This window comes from Vicugna pacos, chromosome 2 (genome assembly GCF_048564905.1).
Source record: "Vicugna pacos chromosome 2, VicPac4, whole genome shotgun sequence".
Lineage (NCBI taxonomy): Eukaryota > Metazoa > Chordata > Mammalia > Artiodactyla > Camelidae > Vicugna > Vicugna pacos.
The window spans coordinates 54,793,280-54,811,279 of NC_132988.1; the positions used below are offsets into that span (position 1 = coordinate 54,793,280).

Sequence of the window (18,000 nt, forward strand, 5' to 3'; positions counted from 1 at the left end):
GCCATCATCAAATGCAGTTCTTTGTTTTATTTAATATTTGGTTCACAAACATTAAGTGCACAGACTCTAGAGATCGGCTGGGTTTGAGTCCTGGCTCATCCGCCTGTGAGCTGGTTGACCAGCTGGGCGCACGCCCCGGATGCGAACACAGGGATACGTGTCTAGTGCTACCTCACGGGTGCTATGAAGATGAAATGAGCTCATCCTGTAAGGGCCGATGTCTGGCTGCTCTTAACTGTTATAGAGTTAACAGCTAATTTTTTTTTTGTATCTAAATTACAGAAAGAAGACTGTATTTTCACAGACACTAACAGTTGGAGTTGAAATTTTTTAAAAACAAATTACTGAGCAGCCTGTTTAATCACTCAGGTACGCCACTGAGGATGCGAAGTGGAAAAATGCAGTCTCCACCCCTGAAGAGATGGAAGTCCACCTAAGACTCACCACACTAATGCCAATGACAGTGCTATCCTCAACCACTGTACTGGTACCGCAGCGGACTGTCAGGACAGAAGAGAAACAGGCTGGCTCAGTCTGGGCTAATTTGTCACAGAGATAAAACATGGGTTAGGCCTTGAGTGACAGTCGAAGGAACTCTCCAGAAAGATACGACACTTGCAAAGACGTGGATTTTAAAACCATGTTGTATTTTCAAAACAATTACTCAAGGCTGATGCCACGGCTCAGGAAGCAGGTGGGGAAGAGGTTGGGAGGAGAGGCTGCTGTGCTCACCAAGCCAGAAAGGACCCGTAAACACTAGGACACTAGAACGTGTTATCCAGGGAGGGAGACAGTAAGGTTTTAGAGAGAGAACGCCACAGAAATGAGAAAGATGGGCTAGAAGGAAGAAAATAAGTAGCTTTCAATTCCAAGAGCATAAATATCTGATGCATTAATACTAAAGGGGATTTTAATATTGGTACTTAAAAAACAGTATAATAAAACAGATTTTTAAATTTTAGAATGGTATTTGCTATATATTCATTAAATTCTAAGAATGAAAAATCAACCAATTTGATAAGAACTTTGACATTAAAAAAAAAACTTACATCCTAAGTAGCATCGGTTTGGTCAGAATGACTGCTTCCCAAGTGGGTTTCTGTCTGGTCTGTTACCTCCAGGGGAGATATTAGTCAAAGAGCACAGAGTTTCAGTTATGCAAGATGACTAAGTCCTAGAGACCTGCCGTACAGCACGGTGCCCACAGTTAACAGCAGTGGACTGTATTCTTAAAACTTTGCGACATTAGACCTTATGTTGTGTTATCATAAAATAATAATAATGAATGAATGGGGCAGGTGGAAACTTTGGGAGGTGGTGAATATATTTATAGCCTAGACTGTGGTGATGGCTTCACAGATGTATACTCATTTTCAAACTCTTCAACTTATATATATTAAATCTATACAGCTTCTTGTGTGTCAAAAAAAGAGTAATCAATTCTTGGCTTGAGTTTTTTTAAGTTATTTTTAGCACTAAATAAAAAGTCACCAAAAAAATCAAGTAAACAAGATATCCAAAGTCAGAACCAGACAATAAAGATTAGGAAAAACAATCTTAAGAGTTTATAAAGGAAAATATTTCTCACTAAAATTGTTATTTCCATTCCAAGTCCCAACAACCTTTTTGCATGGTCCATAAAGAAACCGAATGCTTTTCTCATTAAAGCAAGTGCCTTGGATTCGGTATATATTTTCTTCAAAGTTGGCAGTGTTGACCATCAGAAAATTAAAACTCTCCTGAATGGAAAAGCCAGGACTTCACCCTGAAACATAAACCCTCCAGCTGAAACGCAGCCTTCTTCCCTTGGAGAAGCACTCAGATCCCAGTTGGTTGTGATGCTACTTTTGCCTTCAAAAGCCAGGCCAAAGTGCAGTAACGCTATCCTTACTGAAAACAGAGGGAAGATGGTCCCATGTTGAGTATTTTCTAATCTGCTCTTTATCAGAACGTCCGACGGTCTGGATTGTAACCTTACACTCACATTAAAGAACAATCACCTCGCCCCCAATATGTCAAAATGTTATCAGGAAACCCTGCATCTGAGATCTGATGTCTCACTGACTGCAGGGATCCTTCTCTTTGCCCATCGCCCTATCCATTTCAGTAAAATGAAACCAGGCGGTTATTGACATTTCCTCTCGTACCAGCAGAGGGAGGCCTGATCCGCTTCCCGAGCTCTGAGACTGCTCAATTAAGTCTCTCAGGGATTCACCAGGAGGAATGTACGTTTCGTCCTGTTCTAACCCAATGCTGTACCGAGGTCTGGTTTCTTGTCTTTTATACCTGCAGAAGCACAGAGGAAGGCAGTTTGAGACTCTGGATTCCAACAACAGGAGCAAAACATGGCAGATAAAACAGTAACCACAGCAGGTTTTATCCCTGCACATAAATACAAGATTAAATGCTCAGTATTTATCACTCTTAGTTATGATTTCCAAAACACAAAATCATAATTATTTTTCTAACCTACTTTTAAAGTAAACTACATGTTTTCACTCAGTCACAACCATCTATAATTTTTCTTCTCTATTTCTTTCAACCGCATATATCCAAGCAGCCTACATTCCATAAGTGTTTCTACATAGTTCCAAGAATCAGTTCCTAAAGTCTTTTTCTATAAGGTAATTATTTAATATCAGGTAATTCCTATAAGGTAATTAATCAAAGATGCAAATTTTTGGTTTACAAAAGACATTACAACAAACTTTTTCATCTAAGGTAATGTATATAAAGCGATAATATAGATAAATGAAATCAATTGAAACTTTAAAAACTTTTGTCAATAATTATGTCTTTCACTAGAAATGATGTTATTTGAATCAACTCCCATTTGCACAACAGTAACTTAAATGAGGACTGCAAAAGGCAAATGATGAGAATGTAAAGGTCCCTGCCATTTCACGAACTAGAAAATGGGTTCTTAGGTGACTGAAAATAATTTGTAGTGACTATACTCTAATTTACTAACTGAACTTATTCTATTTTAATAATTAATCTATAAATTATCTTTAAAATATTTCAATGTTAAAGAGAAACTGTTAGTTCATGAAATAAGGAATTACTAAAACCATTCTAAGTTCAACATGGTCATTTCTCTGCTTTGAATCAAACCTCAGTAACAACTAGTTGCTGAATTTCCTAATGACCGTAAATTCTCTAGAGATGAATTTTTTCTGGGTGGTTTTGATATTTGAAACGGAAAAGAGATAGGTTTAATAGCTTCCTTAGGACAAATATTTATCACTAGAAACCTGATATTATCCGTGAACTTTAAGATCTAATTAGGGCAAGGAAAGCTGTGGTAAAAAAATGTCAACAGGTAGAAGAGTATGAGGAAGATATTATAAATTCAAAATCCTACACCTACATATTGGAAACTTACCTGAAGTAACAGAATAAAATGATAAGGACCAAGAGCAAACTACAGACAGTCACAGATATAAGTAAGGCCTTGTGGTGTATAGGTCCATCAACAAAATCTGAAATTAGAAAGAAAAGAGAGCCATGATACAGAGACGATTTTCACTTAAAAATAAGGAAGCAGTTCTTTGCTAAAAGTGCTTGCTAAGCTCCATATGCATGATGTGAAAGGTCCTTTTAATCTGCTAATTGATGAAAATATATATATATATATATATGCTCTTAAAATTAAGTTAAGTTTGACTAACATGAATCATTGTTCATCGAGGCACTCATTTCAATGGCATGTATTTCTTCCTCTCTGGAAGGAACATGCTTGACATAAGATAAAAGCACAGAATATAAATAAATGTAGATGGAGCAATGCCCCTAAAATATCAGTAGGTAGTTCATCTTTGTGTCAGATCCAGCTGATGGGTTTACAGGCTTTTCACATGTGGTTTCTGAAGCGCACTATATCATGACTTTGGATAAAAAACTAATTTATATTCAGTGTACATAAAATAAAAAGTCATCCTATGATGGATACAAAGGAACAGGATTCCTGATATATTGCCAAACATAGAATATATGGATGTGCATTACTTTAAGCAAAGATGCCCTTCAAAAATACATACCTAAGGTTTTCATAAGTGGCATCATATTTTAAAAGAATGGGTATGTTCTACTCAAAGAATTATATGATCCTTTTAAACAACAAATTATTAAATAGTATTCATGTTGTTTTAACTCTGGTTCTTGACATCAGATTTACTTACAGTCTCAAACTTCATAAAAATAAGAATGACCAGGACAGCTTTACACAAATGCATATTTACTGACTTGAACCCCAGAGATTTTTATTCAAACTACTTTATTTTACTTCCTACAATCATCCCAGGTGATTTATATGCAGTTAGTCTGTGGAATACATTTGAAGAAAAATGACCAAAATCCAGGTGTGCTTATATATTAAGAGAATTAGCACCACTCTTATTAAGGGCACTGTATATCCTTGGGAGAGTAATTACTGTTATTTAATTTTTAAAGGTATCATGTATTATAATTTATGACTTTGGTTACCTACAAACAAGATGTTTTCCAACTGTGCTGTATACTTTTAATTGTATGAGTACCTAAACATTTTGGCTAGAGACCTCATCCCACTCAATGTAACTTTATTTTTTCATTCAAAAGTGTTACATATTCCCTGAAGAAAAACTGAAAAGCATCAACTAAGCAAAATAAAATAAACGAAACTGCCACCACCACACTACTTGGAAAAATTACTACTAACATTTTAGTGTACGCCCTTGCAGTGTCATTTCGATGACCAAAGTGTTCCTCAGCAAAATAGTTCACAAAAAGGCATTATATACACCCCTGTCCTTAGCAGCATTAGTCTTAATAGCTAAAACATGGAAGAAACCCAAGTGTCCATGGACATATAGATGTATAAGCAAAATGTCGTATACACATACATGGTTAAGCCTTAAAAAGGAAGGGAATTCTGACATATGCTACCACATGAATGAACCTTAAGGGCATTATGCTAAGTGAAATGAGTCAATCACAAAAAGACAAACACTGCATGACTCTACTTATAAGAGATACTTAGAGCAGTCAAAAATCATAAAGACAAAAAGAAGAATGGCAGTTGCCAGGGGTTGGGGAGAGGGGAGATAGAGGAAGTTAATGGTTAATGGGTAAGAGTTCCAATTCTACAAGATGAAAAGAAATGGAGAGTGGTGATGGTTGCACAACATTATGAACATATTTTACATCACCAAATTGTACACTTGAAAGTGGTTAAGATGGTAAACTTTCTGTTATGTGTATTTCACAGTAAGATTCGGAAAAAATTACAATTGCCTTATAACGAGTGTTTTCATGGATAATATTGTAAACAATACAAATTTTTCTGCAACATGGATTTTAAAGACTACATAGTGTATATACAGACACATTCTAATTAGAAAGTCAGTTTTCTGATGATGTATATATATTTAGGGGATTGTCAAGATTTTGCTATAATAACATCTTTACCTAAAATCCTGTGATGAACATTCTTATGCATGTATCATTGCACATCAATGATTATCTTCTTAATCTACATCCCTAGAAGTAGTATTATTAGTTCAAAGGATATGTATTTTTAGTTTTTTCACACATGCTGTCAAAATATCCTTTAAAAAAGATTATAAGTTTCTTTTGTATCATCAATATGAACATGTTTTAATTACTCTAAAATAATTTGAGTCTGCAGAACTCCAACATGTCCTTTAGAAAGTTCTCATTTTAAAAATGTTACCATATTTGCTTTATGACTCTCTTGCTTTCTCAGTATGTATGTGTGTGCTTACCTCTCTCTCTATAAAAGATATATGTGTATATATATATATTTGTATTCATATTTATGGTTATCTCTTTACATGTATGCATAATTTATGGACCATCTGAAGTTATAGACATAATATTCCTACCCATAAACACTTCAGAGTTCACTTCCTAAGAACAAGGACATTGTCTTACCAAATGGTGATACAATTATCAAAATCAGAAAATTAACATTTACTTTGAAATATGTATGAGACCGTTTGGATTACTTATTTCAAACTAAAATCCATACATCTTTATGCCAATTTCTTATCCAAATCTTGAGATGGTTAATATTAAGATTTAGTCATCAGTCTAATATATGTTTAACAATTACTTATGATCTCTACTACTTGTAAACTATTAATGCAAGTATTCTATCTGTACCTGAAAAAGCTAAATGAGAATCCATTTTTTAAAAAGCAGTTTTAATATGAACAAATTCAGAAACATCGCCCATGGTCCAGAAAAATAGGAATTCAGGAACTTGACCCACTACGGTACACATCCAAAAAGCCATTCACGCTAACACCAACGGAAATCACATATAATTAACACATGCATCGTCTGAAAAGTGCTGCTTAGGAAATCTTGAAAATAATCTGCAGGCTCTTAAAATCAAGCTAAAATTTTACACAATAAATTGTCTTAATAAATTTTCCCTCTCTCTCCCTCCCTCCTTTAGGTTAGAGGCAAAGTTAGCAATAAACCGAAGGTAAGCACAACCTCTGCCAGGGAGAGGGCAGGTAACAATGTTTATATGCGTGCAGGTGCACAAATACCACGGTGCATACGTGTGCAAATAGTATTGCTGGAAACTTAGCTTAACATCGATTTCCAATTTTAAGGATAACAAAAATAAAAAGCCTGATTTTGCAGAAAACCAAAGAGAACACTGGACACTCTATTAGAACTAGAAGACATAACTACCCCAACACAACACATTGTCAGCATATGAGTACAGAGTATTTTTTATTCAAGTGATATAATTTTATTAAAACTCAGCCTCACTGACTTTTCCATGTAAATACAGAAGACACTGTGAACTGTAAGAACACATATTTATTCCTCGTCTTACTAGATTTCTGATTTATGACAGCCACAAGACCAGAAAGGTTCATATTATCCTCTCATAAAGGATTCTTCCCTTACCATCAAGCACTTTTCTCTAAGGCTAACATGACCTTCCCATTTTCCTTTCCTTTGCCCCAATAACCTTATCCCCTGCAGCCTCATCCACTGCCTGCCTGTCTCCTGTCATGAATACGTGAGCCTTATCAATAAACCTTTTGTTTCTGTTAGTCACGCTGGTTGTGTTTTAATCTGCCATTACCTGTTCTCAGAGCATTAACAATGTAAACATTCAAGTCGCTGCCAGAATCCTGGAAGGGGAACACTACCAGATACCTCTCAGGGAAAGAACAGAGCCCACAGTTCTCTCTGGGGCAGCAGATTTCCACCTGGCTGTCACTCCAACTGCTCAGGGAAGTAGAACAGAGCACTCTCCAGGGAAGCCTGGTTCACTGTGAGAGGCAAGGAAGAATCAGTATTGGTTTCCTAACAAAATAACATTCTGTCACTACTTGTCTCCTTTCTGATAATTAACTGGTTTGTAACTGGTTTGTAACTGCTTAAAATGCCAGGTCTATTTTTTTAAGGCTAGAAGATGGCTCATAACTGCAGTAAGAAATAAAAGAAAAAAATCTAGAAAGCATCTAGAAAATACGAATGGCCCAAAGACATCTTTAAATGTGCTCTCAATGTTACAATCACAGATAAACTGGAGACATCCTTCTATTAACAGGAGCATAAAGTTGCTGAAAAAACATTCTTGTCAGAGGATTTCAGTCAAAAAATAATAGTGTAAAGTAATTTACTTTGATCATATATTGAATTCCATCTTACAGTAATGTCTAGAAATAAATTCACTATAAGAACAAAGACAGAATTTTCTAGTTCTTTTCCGACATAAAAATATTTAGAATTATATTTCTCGGTAACAAAAGAAGTTAAGACAGAATTTTTATATCCAGATTATTGTGTTCAACGAGAAAAAAAAGAGACTAATTATTTCTAAATTTCTTTCATCCATCCCAAAGTTAACCAGAATTTCCAAAATAATTAAAAGCTGCACATTTCAAGAAATGTTAGAGCTAACTGCTGACAAGGAATTCAGCTCCAACTCATGTACCGGTTTATACTGTCACTGGCATAAAAAATGTGTCAGAAGGAAAATTCTGCAACACATCCTTGCACTCTAGACGCCATCATATATTCAACCTATCTGTGTTGTGGAGAATAAGGGAGATGTTTCACTGGTTAAATACCTCTTACCTATTGAGTTTAATCTGTAATTGGCAGTATCTAAACTATGCAACAGCATTTCTAAACAAATCTGTACACTGTTCAGAATATGTATTTTAATTGAATAAGAAAAGAAATTAGATAAATTTTAGCTTTGGAAATCCTGTATTATAATTTTACCTAAACTATATTGAAATTATCCTATTTCAAAACAGAATGTTGTTTCTGATACATTTTCTAGGAAGTATACATGTGTTAGGAAGTTAGAAATGAGCTCTGGGCAAGGGGAGAGGAAGGGGGAGGAGGCAACCCAGAAGATAACACTACGCCTGCGCTCAGGATAAGGGGCTCAGTTTGAGCCCCCACCACAGGTTTCTCTGTGTGCATCATGGGTAAGCACTTGCACAAAAGGGATGGTCGTGCCTGAGCGCAAGGAACGTGAGCTGTCAACCAATCACGAAAACCCCTCCTAAGCCAGGATGTAAGGCAGGAGAAACAAAGGAGCGGCACCATGTTTCCTCTCCCGGATCGGCCCGCCCCCGGTTCTCTGGAGGGTTCTATCTTTTACCACCTTTTCACTTTACGAATAAAATCTGTTTACATCACATTTTCTGTCTCTCACTAAAAATTCATTTTTTTTTCAGGTGACTAAGAACTGAGGTAATTTTTCCCCCTCCTCCCGGTAACACACGTACTATATATAAAGTAATTCCTATAGTAAAACAACAAACTTACACCTATTCCAAAAAATTATATGAACTTAATTTGACTTTGTAAAAACCTAATTAGAGAATCCCATTCAATAAAGCAACGGCTTCTGTTCATTTTAACACCAGTGTTTCACTTCTCTAAATGCTCATCTGAAAAAAAGATTAAACAAAAATAAGTGACTATAATAAGTAATCTGAGAGGAGAAAAATATCCTCATCAAGTTCTCTGGCCTACATGCCACTTCAATACAACACTTTACTCACAATATCTTGGTCAGAACACGTGATGCTGAGAGTCTGGGCGTGCATCCTTCCTCCAAGCATCTCGGTGCCCCTCCAACGCTAAATCTGCAGGCAGGAAGCCAGACACCAGGGCACCACGACTTCTCCCTATAAGCCTCTCCATCAAAGTAGACATCCCTTCCTACCCTTAGCACCAGCCGCAGTGTTACTGGGCTTCCCAGATCATGTTTTATTGTTTATGATGAAGGTGCTACATTTGATCTAATTACTTTTCATGTTTCTTCCTTCAGGAGAAAGACTATTATCCTACAGCATCCTGCTTTGCTGGTGCTAAAATGGAATTAGCAAAGCAAAAGGAAAACTAATATTCATAAAAGAATTTAAGCTGCATTCTGGCCACCGTTCATCATTTTTTGAAAGAGAAGATGACAAAATTTCAAGGACCTAAATGTACACTGATAAATATTTATTGGATGTGATTCTCTAATTTCCTGCTCACGCATCTAAGCTGGAAAAAAAATCTGAAAAAACTCTACTAGTAGAAAAGGTTTTCTTGTTTATTTTTCAGTAAGAAAATTTATTGGTAGATATTTCCCCCTACACTTAGGACTTCTCTGATGTCTAATAACAGAACCTCACCTAAGCCTGTTACTATTTAACTCCTAGTAACACAGATGTTTTGTGATGAGGTTAACCTTTTAACTTTTTTGGAAGAGCAATTATTAAGAATAAAGAACAACAACAAAAAATGGTAAGCTGGGTTTTTCAGCCCTCTCTTTTCATAAGATAGTGTCTGCTTTATAGTAGTTTGCCATTTAGGTTTTAATAAATCTGCTACAATATCTAACAATCTACGGGGCAACACCTAGTACAGGGGATCTCAAAGTGTGCTCTCTGGACCAGCAGCATCAGCATCACCTGGAAACTTCTTAGAAAGGCAAATTATTAGGGTCCCCGCAGATCTACTGAATCAGAAACTCTGGGTAGGGGCCAGTATTCTGTGTTTTAACAAGCTCCCCAAGTGATTCTGATGCCCCTAAGTTTGAAAACCTCTGGCCTGGTACACAAGTGGGACCTTCATAAATGATAAATTAGAAGGAAGTGGAGGAGGGGAAGAGGAGGGGTGAGTGCAAGGGAGAGAGGGAGCAAGCAACTAATGCCATATCCTAAGAATAGAGAAAACGCTAATTGGGCAAAGCAAACATAATAAACAGAAGGCTTTGAAGGAATCATATGAATTGTTTACTGATTATTTTGTGACACAACTAACCACTATTTATTGAGAGTTTTCTGACTCTTAGATAAATAAAAACTTTTATTTTTTTTGGTGGGGGGAAGTCATTCAGCGCTCTGCATAGAAGATTCAGTGAGATGAGGCCACTGGCCTATTTCCTACCTCCAGGACTTACGCTAGCTGTGTAACCTTCGCACAGTACTTAACCCCACTATTCCTTAGCTTGCACGTCTGTGAAATGGGGATGACGATAACAGTGCCTTCCGCACTGGGCTGTTAGAAGGACTAAATGAGTTTGTACATGTAAAGCACTCAGAAAAGGCCCACAGTAAGCACTCTATTCACGTCAGCAAAGATCACAGTTACTATGATGATCTCCACTGCCCTTAGTCAGAAAACTGGACTGGTTCTGAGCTTAGAACCCCCTGAGCTAAGAGCAGGGTTCTTAGAGGGTCCTGCTCTGGCTCCCTTCAACTGTGCCCCTTCCCACTGAGCATGGGTCCGCAGATCCCAGGCCACGTGCCCACCCAGTCTGTCCTGGTCCGCTTTCCATTAAAAACACGGGCCATTGCCCCAAAGTCTGGAATTCCACCTAAATGGCCCTAAGCCTGTGTCTGGGAACTGTGAGGCCCTCTTCTCCAGCCCTGTCCTACTGCAGGCGGACCAAGGAGCTGGCGTACATTCCCTAAGGCCGAGGGGTTGGCGGGGGCAAGACACGCGGGTGGAGCGTAAACGGGAGGGCTGGGGTGTGGTAGTGTCGGGTCTGACACTGAGCTTTCGAGGCATCCATTTCAAACACACCCACCTCAGATAAGCACCCCGCTAGCTGCGTGGCACTAGCTACTGGTGACACAGCTAGGCGAGGAACCGGGCCACCCCGCCCATGAAGTTCCCTGGACAGCGGACCGCCTGAGTAACTTCCCTTTTCCCTGCCTGCGCCCTAATTCCCGCTCGTATGTTTTAAATTTGCCAGTGCTTCTGTAACCATGTATGGTGACAAATGTTAACTAGACTTGCTGTGGTGATGATTTTGCAGTATATACAAACAGTCATTATGTTGTACACCTGAAACTAATATAATGATATATGTCAATTATAACTCACTTTTTAAATTAATTTGCCAATAAAGAGTGAACCTGTGAAACACAAGGCCCCCCGCTTTCACCCCCAATAAAGTTAGAACCCCAAGTCCGCACCCGACCCCCATACCTGGGCCCTTGCCATGTGGCCCTCAGGTGTGCTGTGTACCCTCCAGTTCCTGTGAATAATAAACCTTTTTAATTTGCAAAGTTCCCTGATGGCTGTTACTGAGGTTCATCTTACAATTGTAATGAGAACCACACAGGTCCGTCTAGCCACAACACTGGCTCCAGCTGGGGAAGTGTCTGGGGGGGCCTGCCACTGTGTTATGGGCCCAGGTAAGTGCTTCGGGCACTACCAGTCCATAGCGTCTCTATCAATAGGCCGAGACAGACACACGACGAGCGCCCACGTGCAGGCATGACAGGCCCTTACAGAACCCAGAACGGGCTCTCCCCATCACTCCCCTCCCACACCGGAGGGAGTAAGACTAAGTAGTTCAAGCATTCTCAACGCCAAGCTGGTGTTCTCCATCACTACAAAAATACATTTAAGTCAGGTTAATAGAAGCTATATTTACCAGTCTTCTACACTGGTTTACGAGTTTTAAATAATTAGGTGAATGGTATGTGGACTTCCAAACATACTACTGCCCCAGCTTCGCAAAAGTTAGGGCTATTCTAAGCTAAAATTAAAAATATTAAGAGAAGACGGTTCTATGATTCTTTAACATCATCCCTGTTCTTTATTTGGGGCTTTATACCAAAAACATGTATACACATTATCTCCAATATGAATTCATAGAGACATATATCCAATATGGCTACAACACAAATGTTTCTGACCAAGGCATTACTGACTTTTAGTAAACATATAGAGTACACTTCCAATAAAATGTTGTCCATAGCATTTGGTAGAGGCAAAAACAAACGTAAAAGGCAGCAGCTCCATGGTATAGTTATATAAAAAAGACCAGTGCTCTCAGACACAGTTGCAGTGACTTTTACTGGACCCCAACAGGACTGCGCCAAAAAGGGTGAGGTAGAATCTGCAGAGACCTCATCTAGGTACTAGCTGGAGTCCTTAGAGTTCAAAGCAGTAAAGCCGAATGCCACCAAATTCCCCCCAAATCTATCACTTTGTATAATCCTCTACATAACCTACCAGCCACATCCACATCCTCCTTCCCATGCTGCCTTGAACCAAAGACTTGTCTTCCAACACGGCTGCCCCTCTTTTCAAAGCCTTTTCATTCCATTGTCTAGAGATGTAGTCTATTTTTTTAAGTCCCTACCTGCTCAACCTCCTCAGAGAATATCCTTGGCCTGCCTCGTCCTAACTAGAATCTGGCTCCATCTACAGGGCAACATGTGCACTGCAGCCCCTTCAGCACTTGAAGCATCAATTTCCTAAACCCCATGGGCTACTTCTGGGACACACCACTTCCACTCGCAGGTGAAAAGCCTTTCCTCCCTGAGGGAAGAAATTCTAGCGTGTCTACCTCCATTTCTAGCGCTCCTCCCCCACCTCCCTCCCCCACGGCCGACACGGCTGACTCTGCACCTCTGCTTTTCAAAATGTTGCCTACAGGATGCCTACTTTTGCAAACAGGTCACAAGGGAATAACTACAAAAATTGAACGTAAACATTTGGCATTTTACAGCAATTTGACATCAGTGGAGTTCTCTTTGAAAAAGATGTCGTCAAACTCAACATGGTGAGACTCAGCGGCGCTGGCTATACCCACGTATAGATTCTTTTTCTACCAAAAGTGTTGCCCAAACTTCCATACGCATATAAATCACTTTGGGAACCTTGTTAAAAATGCATGTTCAGTAGTCTGGGGTGGGGCCTGAGAGTCTGTATTTCTAAGGAGCTCCAAGTGGTACTGAGGCGGCTGATCCACGGCCCCCTTTGAAGAATGACTTTCTCCAACCAGCCAGGCCGTTTCCTGTGCCTGGATTTTGCAGATGTTGCTCAAATATTTCAAACCAAACCGCAGCACATACTGTTGCCTCTGTTTAGAGTCATGGCTACTCACAGGCTGTGCAACCTTGGGAAAGATAATTAACCTCTCTGTGCTGCAATTTCCTCCTCTTTCAATGGGGAATAATAATCCTAAGTACCTCACTGTATTGCTGTGAAGCTGAATTAATTAATGTAATACTAAGCATAATGCTTGGCTTATGTAAGCCATTTTAATTTTTTAATTTCTTATCCCTGCCCTATCCATTTTAGCAAACTTCTATTCCTCCTTGAAGTCTTATTAAGTATCACTACCAGGAAGCTATTCTGGCATCCTCCCATCCCAAAATGAGCCACTCACTCTTTTGTGTCCTTAATGTACCTCATAATCTAACTCTACTATTGAGAGGGTCCAAATATAACTGAGTTATTTACATGTTTCTCTCTCATATGCCAGAGTGCAAATCGTGAGAGCAAGGACTTTCTTTACCCATTTCTGTATCCCTACCACCTAGCATGTTGACTGGCAAAATTTTAGAAACTGAATTTTTGATGTGGCTAATTAGGAATCAATCTTACAGAGTTCTCTAGGCTATAGTAGGAACAAATGTTATAAAATATTATCATTGAAACCTTGAAATGTCATTGTACTTTGTTGGGAAGATTTTATCTTCTCAAGAAATAAAAAAATCAATCATAAAGAATCATTTTAGGCTACTTATATAAGACCCAGGACTGTATGACAATTACAAACTATTTTGTGGTGAGAACAAGAAGAAAAGAAACATGGGAGCTGTTTTTAACCAAAAGTCTTTGGGATGCAATATTTATCTTTCTTAATGACCAACACTAAATATGTAAGCCTTAGAATTTAATTTTCTAGGTATTTTCTCCATTTTATCCACATGTGATACGTAATTTGACTAAAAAGTAGTTACTCTAGCATGTATAAAAGGAAATGCCATCCAGCAAATAATCTGATTTAGTCCTTTATAAGGTCCTTATTTTTACAATGAATGTAGCCAAGTAGCAGTTTTTGAGTGAAATGCAACTTCTGAATAACTTTTAGGGGCAAACAAAACACTATCTCTCCCTCCTCAAACACACTACAAGTTCTGGACACTGCAGTTTTCCAAAGGAAGTGAGGTGAGGTTACAGAAATAAGACTCTTAAGCGTGAAGTCATGTGCGACTCCTTCGCCAAGAACTCCTTGCACATGTCTTTGAATGACAGTTGTGTTGTGTCATCCTGCCTCAGTCCTCTGCCCCAGCAGTGGAAAATGGTACAGATAGATGCATTTAGAAAAGAAAATAATTTAAGTTTTTATTTTCTTTATGTCTAAAGCTTTTCCAGCCTGGAAGCCTTCCTCTCCTTACCTCTGTTTTTCAGTGGAGGCAGTGTAGGGTGGAGATCTTTGTTACATTCATTCCGTTCTGTGCAGCATTCAATTGATCTTCTTTGATGAGGAATGGGAGTGTCCTGAAATTGAACCCAAACAGTTATTGACAGGTTTCCTGGAAATTTCAAAGTTTCACATTATCTAAAACTTTAGAAATTAATACTATTTAGAGAACTCACTTAAAATTCTGATAATTTTATTCAAACATGTTGGAAATGTTTACTAGGTAATTTCTTTCAAATTATCATATATTATCTTACTGCAACTTCTGCATTTCAACAAAAATTACTACTGTATTTGTAATAACCAGTGTTTACAGTGTCAACTGAAGAAGAAGGCTTGGCTTCTTTAGTTAACACAGTTAGCTAAGCTGGAATTTGAGCAAGATGATCAAATGAGTCACTAAACCAGAAGTTAACAGCAAAAGTGAAAAAAAGAATACTTGATTTCAAAATGAAGGCAGTATTGGCCCAATGAGAATTTTCAAATTATTTTCCAAATTATTAAAAAAACAGGCTAGTCAAAACAAACAAACACAAAAAACCACAATTGTTTTACCTTGTTTGAAACTTGGCATTCTGAAATCTAGCCAATGAAAGGTTACAAAGTAGAATCAAGTTCTCTTCCTTACCCGACACTGAAAATCTGAGCCTTCTAGTCCCAGACATCCCGAAGTGACCACGGGCATCCCAGAATCATCTTCTTCTATCATTGTGAAACAGTATCCATCTGTGCTGAAGACCAAACAGGCAGAGTAAGTGTGTGTGTGTTTGTGTGTGTCCAGAGTAAAAGGAAATGAAGATGTTTATCACTTGTTTCATGGCAAACAAGAAAGTCAATGATCATTACAGGTTACAATCTGTTTAAAGAATCCCAAAACTTCCTTTTATGAAAGTTGATTGAATTATCATAAAATATCTGGTTATATCCTCTCTGTTCAGAAACTTCAGAGAAAGAAGGATCCAAAATTTCCATAATAACCATATATGCCAAACACTAAATACTCTGGCCCTTCACAGGTATCACCTCCAAAGAGGAAGGCAGTAGCATGCTTACCTCCTGGATGAGGAAACTGAGGCTCGGAGACCTTGGGTAATTTCTCAAAGGCCTTCCAGCCCATGAGAGGCCAAGCAGGAGTGTGAACCCGTGCAGGTGACTGTTTATGCTGGTTCTCCTTGCTTGGAGCTGGTGGCGTAAGCGTCCCTCTCACTAAGGCACACAGACTAAGGGGGGTAGGAGTTGGGATGAGCACAGCCTAAGCAAGGTGACTGTGACACTGCCATGCGGTAGCCTGTTTCCGGGCTGGCGTCTGAGGACACCAGGCTTTGTGGTAACTAGCCCAGCCTTAAGCTGGGTGTGGCGTAAGGCTGGATGACAGAAAGGAGGGCTTTTACACAGTCATGTGAGTCAAAGAAACAGTACTTTTAATCTGTCTGGTTTTCTGCGTGAAAAGGAACTTTCATTTACTCCATCTCATTTACTCCATCTCATTTAATTCTCTCAACAACCATGAGATGTAATATTTCTGTTTTTAGAGATGGGTAAATTAAAGTTGGGTGAATCTAACAAACTGGTACAAGGTCATAAAACAAGCAGCTACAGAATCAAGCCTTGAATCAAGCAAGGACTTCTTGCTTCATTCCCACAGGTTTTCCAAAAGCCCCTCCAGGGATTAAAAAGGAAAACCAGGGACTATTGTATATAGAACTATTTATAAACAGACATGACTGTCTTCACAAGCTCAGGTGAGGAATGCCAGCCAACTCCCAATATGAGTCACAAACCACTACTGCCATGTGCTAAGAAATAAACTGTTAAACTAGATCTCCATCGTTTTCTCATACAGATGCATACTCAGCGTCGAAGACAGATGTAACAACCTAGTCCTGAGAGGTCCGAGGAAGAGAGCTCCGAGCACAGCACTAGCCATGATGTGCGTGTGTGTTCTGTATAAGCGGCAGCAGCGTTCTGCCATACATTAGCCCTTCAGTTATCATCAACACCTTCAGAATTGTTTACTGGCTTTATAAGCCTCAAGTGATCCAAAACACCTCGGTTTACAAGAACCAGCACAGTCAAGATCAAACATACTAATCAGTGGCTAGGGAGGGGCAATGATGAATCTCTTTGTTAGATGAAGGTCAAATGCATGAATATGGTTGTAGAAGAAAAACGCAGCTGAACAGCCCTGGCTCTGAAATCTCTGGGGCTTTTTTAGCCAATTTACTGAAATTGCTATGAAAAATCTAAGGCATGTAAACACTGAAAACAATAAAAGAGCTGTCCTTAGAAATTTACTTTAAACAATATAAGCAAACTATACTCAAGTGATTTTTTTTATTGCTTTCCTACACAGTTAGACTACACGTGTAACATATTTCTCAACAAAAGTAAAATTCAGGCATTAGAAATGAAGTCATTTTAAGTTTCTGACATTAGAAAATCACAGAACAGCAAGAAAAGTTAGATACAATGTGTTAAATCTAAAAAGACTAATTTTTCCTTAATCATGAGGTCTCCCTACTCAAAATATGAGTATACAAAGATGTATTTTTAGGTAACTTACAAGAATCAAAAAAGAGAAGAGAAAAAGCTGGTAAAACTGTTGGCGTGTTAACTGTTACAATGCCCCAGGACATGTAAAGAAACTTCACATCATGGAGAGTAAATTCAAGTTTTCAAAACACACTCCCTTGTCTGAGAAGAGGGGGAAGCTAAAAATATAAAGAGATGGAAATAAAAATTTTGGTGGAGAGCACGCTGTAGTGTATACAGAAATAGAAATAAAACGTTGTACACATGAAACTTACATAATGTTATAAACCAATGTTACTTCAATACAAAAAGAATTATGAAAAAGAGGGGATAGAGAGGGAGAGAGACCCTGGAGAAAAGAGTTGGTGTCCCTAAGGCATCAATTCAGATGGGAACTCAAATAGCTGGAGGACAAGCAAGGAGGTGAGAGAACTGTTTCAAGTACATATTATCTACAACAAAGCAAAAATAATTTACAAGCTTCTTATTGAAATTGCTAGCTAGTAAGGGACATTAACTGGAAATCAGCAGTACAATTATAGACGTTTAAGAATCACTTAGAACTTTCAACTCTCAAGCAAGCACAAACGTAAACACAAGTGCTCTCTGGAGTCAAAGCTGATCAATGTCACCCACCACCGAAGGCGACTGCTGAATGTCACAACAGGCATTTAACTCTCATTTGAGCATTCTGCAGCTGGTTACCCTATTTAAACTTAGGTTTTCAATGTTTTATATAGATTATTACCCCC

The 18,000-nt window shown here is 38.5% G+C and overlaps 1 protein-coding gene across 5 annotated transcripts in view; it reads right to left on the reverse strand.

Annotated features, from left to right (window-relative positions):
- BMPR1B (bone morphogenetic protein receptor type 1B) overlaps positions 1-18,000 on the reverse strand; it is a 411,794-nt gene that overhangs the window by 22,488 nt on the left and 371,306 nt on the right. For all 5 annotated transcript variants that reach the window (XM_072940342.1, XM_072940325.1, XM_072940335.1 and 2 more), the window contains 4 exons: positions 15,345-15,447; positions 14,691-14,793; positions 3,386-3,482; positions 2,148-2,286 (listed from right to left, as the gene is read on the reverse strand). In XM_072940342.1, coding sequence (XP_072796443.1) covers positions 2,148-2,286; positions 3,386-3,482; positions 14,691-14,793; positions 15,345-15,447 — 442 coding nt within the window. The remainder of the gene's footprint in view (positions 1-2,147; positions 2,287-3,385; positions 3,483-14,690; positions 14,794-15,344; positions 15,448-18,000) is intronic.